The sequence below is a fragment of the Chionomys nivalis genome, chromosome 3 (assembly GCF_950005125.1).
Source record: "Chionomys nivalis chromosome 3, mChiNiv1.1, whole genome shotgun sequence".
In the NCBI taxonomy this organism is placed as follows: domain Eukaryota; kingdom Metazoa; phylum Chordata; class Mammalia; order Rodentia; family Cricetidae; genus Chionomys; species Chionomys nivalis.
The window spans coordinates 3240003-3248022 of record NC_080088.1 but is presented as its reverse complement, the minus strand read 5'-3'; the positions used below and the strand labels follow the sequence as shown (position 1 = coordinate 3248022).

The 8020-nt window shown below is 48.4% G+C and overlaps 1 protein-coding gene across 7 annotated transcripts in view; it reads left to right on the top strand.

Moving 5' to 3' along the window:
• The first annotated feature begins 213 nt into the window (after positions 1–213).
• The window catches only part of Kcnj15 (potassium inwardly rectifying channel subfamily J member 15), a 40220-nt gene continuing 32413 nt past the window's right edge, over positions 214–8020 (top strand). For 2 of the 7 annotated variants that reach the window (XM_057766153.1, XM_057766146.1), the window contains exon 1: positions 343–813. In XM_057766153.1, the coding sequence (XP_057622136.1) occupies positions 786–813 (28 nt within the window). In that variant the 5' untranslated portion in view covers positions 343–785. The other 5 variants (XM_057766150.1, XM_057766149.1, XM_057766148.1 and 2 more) reach the window with 5 other exon arrangements.

Sequence of the window (8020 nt, the reverse complement as noted above, 5' to 3'; positions counted from 1 at the left end):
TCTCCCTGGGCATAATCTGTGGTAGACATGGCTCAAGTGAGTTTGCTGTCCCCTGCTCTCCCCGGGAGCCAGGATGCTGATTAGTGTTCTTTTGGGGTGGGGTGGGGAAGAGGGAGGGAGCGGGAACAGGAGACTCAGGCTGGCTCCTTAAGAAAGATAATCTGTTTATAGTTTACTTAGGCAAAGAAACCTTTAAGAGGACTTTGATAAGACTGGACAAAGTTTCTCCAGAAATGAACTACTGTTCTGTATAAGGACTTCAGTTTCTTTTATACACAGGTGCCCGGAGAGCTGGGGAGTCGGTGCCATTCTGACATTCTGAACTGCCCTGCGCTGGTCTGTACTTTTCCTTAAGACTTTAAGTCATGCTGACATCATGGGATCCTTTCTCAGATTCCCCCCTCTCTCTCTCTCTCTCTCTCTCTCTCTCTCTCTCTCTCTCTCTCTCTCTCTCTTCTCTTTTCCCCCTCTCTCCCCCTCTTTCTCCTTTCTTCCCTCCCTCCTTCTCTGTCCCTCCTTCCCCACTCAATCTCTTCCAATCTCTTTCTTTCTCTCCTCATTCCCCTCAGGTAATTCCTACAGAAACTTGTACCAACTTGTTTTTGACTGACAGTGAACAGCCAGAGTGTTTCTTCACTTTGAAAACCCTCCGCACCTATCTTTTCAAGGCACCCTGCATGAACTGATCATTTCCTTGCCTGGTCGCCCAGGAGCCTGCACTGGGCACTCTTTGCAGGTAAGAGGCAGGCGCCTATGTCAACGTGGGGGCACTCAGCTTTCTGGAGATGTTTCTGAAAAACCTGACTTCTAAAGGTAATGAAAACCTTGCCCTTCTTTTAATACTTTCTTAAATTGTTCAAGCCGACCAAGCTTATCTGGGGATTTACAGGGGCTGTTTACATGTGGGCAAAGGGAGGGGAGCGCGTTTTATCATTGTCTGCAGAAAATAACATAAACCAAGCATATGTTGCCCAGCGTGGGGAGGGCGTAAGGGGTCTAGAGTCTGAGAATTGCTGTGCACTGCTCTAATGCTTTCCTGTGCTGGGTGTCAGAAGGAGCGTGCTACTGATTTCCAGGGACTATATAGTTCTTTCCTAAGTCCCCTGGCTGTCATTTTCTTTTGTCACTGGAGAAGTCAGTTTAGATAGAAGTAAGGCAAATCCTCAACCAAACATTTAAAACTCTCAACAAAAAGAAAGGGCTCTGTTAGTTTCTGTGGTGGGTCAAGGAGTGGAGGGAGTCTGACTTAAGAGACCGCTTTGTTGGCGACCCAGGGAGAACACTGCTCTCCCTAATGGGGTGTACTTCCATGTGGATTAGACCGCTCTTGGCTAATGAGCCCAGGGCTGGGTGAAGTCTCCCACCGGCCCCTGCAAAGCCTGCTTTTGTCTTTCCCTACACTTCCGCGTTCAGTCGCCTGGAGGAAGTAAGAATTTGTTTCTTAGACATTCTGTGACCCCACAGATGCTTTAAGTCACAAGTTAGAAAACTCACACAAATGTAGAAATTAACTCTGGAAAACGGAGGTCCAAACCTTTCCCCCTCCCCACAATCCAAACATCCAGCCAACCTTCTTTTTATCTGAATGCGCTCACCTGCCTCCACCCCAGAGCCCAGGTCAGTGTCCAGGTTATTAATGGGTTTCAAAGTCCCCTCTTGGCAGTCTCAAATCACCAGCTCATGCTCACACAGCAGCCTCGGTGACTTCAGACCCTTCTCTGCTCTGCCCACTCTCGTGAAGGGTTAAACAAACAGGTCACCATCAGTAACAGCCTTGGGTGACAAATTCTCTCCAATTTATAGCCGTGCTTAGGGAAAAAAATCAAAGGAAAGTGTCACATAAAAGTGGAATATGCTGTTAAATGCCGCTCAAGTGTGGACACTACACATGAGGGTGACTTAAGATGAAGCATTAATTACAAACTCACCTCACACGTGGGTCCCAGAGAAATGCTCTTTCCAAACCTTCCCGGGGTTTGATTTCCTAACAACCCGCCTTTTGAAGTAAAATAAATGACCATGGAACATGAACCAGAGGTCACCTGTGGGGTTTCCACACAAGGCTGGAGGCTGAAAAACTTTAGCCAGGTTGCCTGCAGTCCTAGCCCCAGAAACATGAGTCCTAACAGATCAAATCTTTCCCCGGATACCCACGTGAGCACTGTGAAGGTCTTAGGGAAACAGACGGAGCTGAAGTGTGTGCTTCTGCTGGCTTCGGGCAAAATGTGTTTCTAAGAAGCCCTCCCCCTTACCACTCCTTCCTCCCACTAACATCCGTGGCCACTTTACAAAAGTGCCACTCCCCAGTTTCCCCACTCACACGTGTAACCCATGCAGACAGCTCACATTTTGAGGGTAGAAGAGTGAGACCACGGGCTTCTCACGCCAGCGGGCCCAGAGCTAACAAAAACAGGATTTTTCTGGCTTCTTCCCTCAGACCTGAGGGCATGCCTCCTCCCTTTCTTCAAGGAAGAATTCTGAAGGCTTCTGTGGTTGTTGGGGGGAGGTGTGTACATATGCATGAATGCATGTGTATGTATGTTGTGTGTGCGTGTATACATGTGCGTTTGTGTGTATGCATATATTTGTGTTCTTGTATGTGCACCTGTGGATATGTGTGTATGTGTGTCATATGTGTGCTTAGCTATATTTACCTGAATGACAGAATGTGCTGAGAATCAGAGAGCCCACCCAGGAGGCTTTAGGGAGCAAGTTCAGCGAAGTCTTTCTCTGACTTACACAATCAGTGTTCCACACTTTCCTAGGCAGTGGTCCACCCGCTTGAGCCTTGCAGCAGTCCACTGCTTCCCTTGAATGGACCCTTTAGAGTCCCAAGCTTAGGCTAGAATGAATTTGTACATAATCCCAGGATGAGCATGGCACGGTGAGGGAGGGTGGGCAGAGAGAATGTGAGTGCCAGCCCCTGGAACACTGTAGGAGGCGGCAGATGCCTCTGAGGGGCTGCTTTCTGATTTTCTTCCAGAAGTGACAGTTTATACTCTCCTCTGCGTGTGCAGCAAATGCAGGGCCTCATTCTCGGTGAAAATAGTTTTTTTTTTTTTTCGACTGCAAAAATAGTCAGGAGGTTCCTGTAAGGATTAATATTGCTTTCTACACCAGCAAAGAGTTGCTTATGGGTGGTCAAAGGCAAGAAGCAGAGCAGAAAGAGGTTGCTGCCTGCTCTCTCAGCTACTCTGTCCTTCATATGTATCTCCTCAGAGCCACCTCCATTTCCCTGAAAGGAGGAGGTGGCAGACAGCACAGGAGCAAAGTGAGCCACAGACAGGTCTGGCCCTGTGCCTCTCAAGGACACAGTGCCCCACAAAGAGGCAGGTATGACCCAACACTCCTGGCTCCTTGCTGCTGTTCAGGTGGCTTCCTGGATGCCGCTTCCTGTCAGGTAAGAGAGCTTTGCTCTCAGAAGTTCATAGCCAAGCAACCTCAGGACAGCAGAGTCCTAGATTCTTCCTGGATCGAGGGGGCGGAGGGAACCAGCCTTTTCCTTCCCTTCAAAGGGCACACTGCGAGCAGCAGGTGGAGAAAACATTAACACGGTTAAGCAAAGGACTCCCAGAAAGAAGTCTCGTTGACTAAATGTTGTTTTGTTGAGATGGAAAACAAATAGAAACACGGACATTCCTCCTAAAAGGCAAGATGAGGGCATAACTCAGTGGTAAAACATGTGCCCAGCAGGCGCGGAGCCCTGGTTCTGCCTCCTGGATGCAGGAAAAGCCAGGAGGGTTGGACTTGAGACAGTCAGCTGCTGCAATGCACTCCGGATTCATTGAGACAACTACGGGGAGTCTCTTCGTACAGTGCAGCTAAGGCCCTTGTAGAGGGTCACACGCATTCCCAGGACTTTGAGTCACACACATTTGTGCCCTTCTTTAACTAGCGACCTGCATTCCCTCTGGTGCGGGAAGACTTCAGTGAGCCCAAACTCAGTCACAGCCCTATGTGCTTCTCTGCCAGATTCTCTAGACAATAAATCCCAGCTATTTCAGCCGCACTGTGAAGACGAATCAAGGCTGTCTGATCATGCTCACAGCAGAAGACACACAAGAAGAAATCAGGGCTCCAATCTGGGGCACTAAAGCACACAGGTGCCCAAAGCTGTTCCGTGTCCAGTACGGAGCAGTTAAATAGAAACGCATGTGTGAGCCCCAGCCCGGTGAAGGACATAACGAGAAAACCATGCGAAGAATGAGCTCCAGAATGGACTGGGTCTTGGTGGATACTTCCCCTGTGACCTCACAGCTCACACCCCCAGGGTGCAGTCATCCACACACCAGCAGGGTCACCTTTGATACCAGGATGCTCAAAATCTCTGTGACAGCCCTGAGCGCTCCTGCTTTGCCTGGGGGTCAGGGCAGATAGTACCTCAAGTCTACCGTACCTCTGATGTGCTCAACCATGCTGATCCTCTCAAGTTCAAGGTGGGTGGATTTGACACAGAGAAGGAGCAGTGTTAGACCCGGGAGGTCTGGCTGCAGTCCACCCCATTTCAGTTAGTCATCTCAGTGTATGGCTGATAGTTACAGAATTCTTGTGTGTTTTATTTCTCACCGCTCAAAGCTGAGGTTGGTCAAGATGTCACAGAGCCCAAAGATTATACAAAGCAAGGCTTTCATTAAGGAACATAAACTCAAAACCATGGCTGTAAAATCAGAAGGAGGTTTTGGAGAGAGCTTGTGCATGTGAATCCCATCACCTCAGGATAAGTCCACGCTGGGTCTTATGTCGGAAAGCCCCAGACTGATTCCCCAGTGAAGGGACAGATGTGTGCACATGGTAGTCACCAGCTGCCTGACGAGTAACTCTGGGAAACAGGCGGAGGCATGGGCCTGTGCCTCTACATACCTGCTCACCAGTGGGTTAAGAAAATTCAATCTGATGGTGTCTGGAATGCTCCTTACATCACTGGCATGTGACCATGACAGATTTCCATATAATGGCTGGTCCTTCTGGTCCCATTTAGGCCTCAGGGCAAGATGCAATCAGTGGATTCAATCCTCTCACTGTAGAGCCCACGCATCCTCTCGGGGAGTCCACGCTGCACAGTTTCCACCCGGAAACTTAAGATACAAAGAACACATTGCGGGCCATGAGTCTGGAGCCCAGAATGACGCCAGATTCGTGAGCAAGGCACACCTGCTGCAGTGCACTCCGAGCAGTCGCCTCGGTGAAATGCCTGTGTGCCTAGGCTCTCCTTTCCCTCCCTGGTTTCTGTGAATGAGCGCTGTTTCCGATGTCTTGTATCAGTTAACATTCGTTCAATACACTTCTCATCTTAATTGTAAACAGATTTCATTTTTACTTTATAATTATGTGTATACGTGCAGTCCTCAGAGGCCAGAAAATGGCATCAGATCCCTTAGAGCAGTTTCAGGTGGTTGTGAGAAGCCCGATGTAGGGGCTGGAACTTAACTCCGGTTCTCTGCAAGAGCTTTTAACCAGCAAGCTGTCTCTCCAGTTCCTATGAGTCTAAGAGGTCTGTGCTTCTTAGTTAGGGTTAGGCTAGCCTAATTGGAGTTGCTCAGTTGATTAACTGAGTGCTTGTCTAGCAAACACAAATCCTTGAGATGTATCCCCAACCCCACACACACTGTGTGTGGTAGCCCAAGCCTGTAATCCTAGCATTCAGGAAGAAGAGACAGGAAAATCAGGAGTTCAAAATCATCCTTATCAACATAGTGAGTTCAAGGCCAGCCTGGGAAATGTGCGACCTGTCTCAAAAATAAATCAATAAATAAAGTATAAAAGCTAACCATGAGCCGGGCGGTGGTGGCGCACGCCCTTAATCCTAGCACTCCGGAGGCAGAGACAGGCGGATCTCTGTGAGTTCGAGGCCAGCCTGGTCTACAAGAGCTAGTTCCAGGACAGGAACCAAAAGCTACGGAGAAACCCTGCCTCGAAAAATCGAAAAAAAAAAAAAAAAAAAAAAAAAAAAGCTAACCATGAAGAGCCAAGGCTGCCTTGTAAGGGCTGCCACGGTGGTGTGGGCATGTCACCAGGGACCCTACTGCATATGTGTGGCATTAAATGATTCTAGCCCAAACAGCACTCTAATCCTCCCATCAACAGGTTCTCAAGAACCCAGCTTCGGGCCCTACATGCTGAAGCTTTAGTCTCCTGGGATGTCGGGAATCTTCTTAGAGACTAGTCCTGTCTCGTCTCCTATCACCTGTCCTGCTGGTGTGCAGAGTCCAAGGAGGGGCCCATGCAGTTCCAACTCTCAGGCTCAGGAAGTCCTTCCCAGCCTGCAGGTCCTGGGCATTAGCACATTAAATCTTCAAGCTCTGTAGCAACCAGCCTTTAACTATTAACTATGAGACTGCTGGAACCCGCGTTAGACAGAAGACCCATCTCCCCCGGGTCTGTTTTCATACAGCTTCACTGGACGGGGTGGACACTGATTAGTGGGGAATGGTAAGGAGTCACATGACCCCTCTGAGAACACTGTAATCACCTTACAGTAAGTTGTGTGCCCCTGCAGGTGACTGCAAGTGGCGGCACTAGGGGACACAGTGGACCTGCTCGGTCAGCCCTAGAAAAGGATTTCACGTTTTGTCTCAAAGCCAAATGTCTCTTATTTCTCTTTAGCCACGTTCCTTCTTTCTTTTGGGTACGAATTCATGTGTGTGTACATGCACGTAAGTGTGTGTACACATGCATGCGTGTACCATGTGGTATGTGTTCAGGTCAAAGGACAACTTGCAGGAGATGGACTATTCTTTCCATCATGTGGTCTACTCAGGTCTTCAGCCTTGGTGACAAATGCCTCTACCTGAGCTGTTTTGTGGCCCGTGAAGAAATAGCTTTACAATCACTAGTCTATGTTCACTATGTCATAATTCCTGAAAGACGATATCTGTCCTCTGCTGTGCATGCCTGACCTGCTTCTTTACAGCCCTCTGTGTATCATCTGGTGGCCCACACGGATGAGGTTAACTTTCCCCATGGTTTAAACTCATATCTAGCTCAGCACGAGGACACCATCTCTGGCATACAAAGCTGGGGCTAGCACCTTCTAGAATTTTCTCCCATTCCTGGAGATAGGTATTTCGTTGACATTATAATAGCCTAGTTGCCCCTCTAGGCAGGCCTGAAGTCTCTTTGGCGATGGAGATTTTAGATCCTCCTCTGTACTGCCGACATGTCACCCAGGGAAAGCCACGCTTCTTGAGTCTGTGTGTGCACCCACACGAAGGTAGAATTGCTGTGTCTTTGCCTCTTTCCTGGCCTCCCACATCTATCCCAGCACAGACCTCTCATAGGAAATATTTTGAAATACATATCTGAAAACTAGTAAGTGAATCTTGATCTCCCTTGGTGAACCAACATCCTGTGCCTACAATACCGTGATGCTCTGAACCCCAAAGGGGGAGCTAGGGAAACACCCAGAGTGTCTGGGGGAAGAAGAAATGTGGGGAGACTTGAGACAAGGCAGAGAAGAAGCTCAGAGCTTATAAGGTGCAGCATGGAGGTGGGGGCTACAATTCTGACCCAGGAAGCAAAGAGGAGAAGGGAAAAGAAGGTTGTGCTGCCTGGGTGTGAAGAAGTGAGTCAGTCCGCAGCAAGCCACATCCAGGAGCCGACTGAGCTAGCGTGTTGAACTCCCTCAGACGCCGTTTCATGAGGGTTGGACTGGGTGCATGGCAGGAAAGGCGTTTGACTCTCAGAGGTTTTCAGATTTTAAGTCAAAAAGAAGTTTCTAGGTTTTCCCCTCTAGAGCATGAAATACTCTGTCAGACCCAAAGTCTGAAGAGCTGATTTTCTGTAAGAGCAATCGAATGTGTCTTGTTTCAAGACGTCCAGACTCTTTAAGCCTTCATGAGAATATGCATATTTAAACACAAAGTCTTATAATTACGGATATTAACTTGTCTAGTTCAATATCCTGGGGAGGTTTCTTAAAGAATGATTTCTATGCAGCAGCTTGCTTACTTTTCAATATCTGTAACTCCTATGGTTGGTAGAAATGTTTGTTAAATGAGATTTAAATCAACCCCCCTTTGTA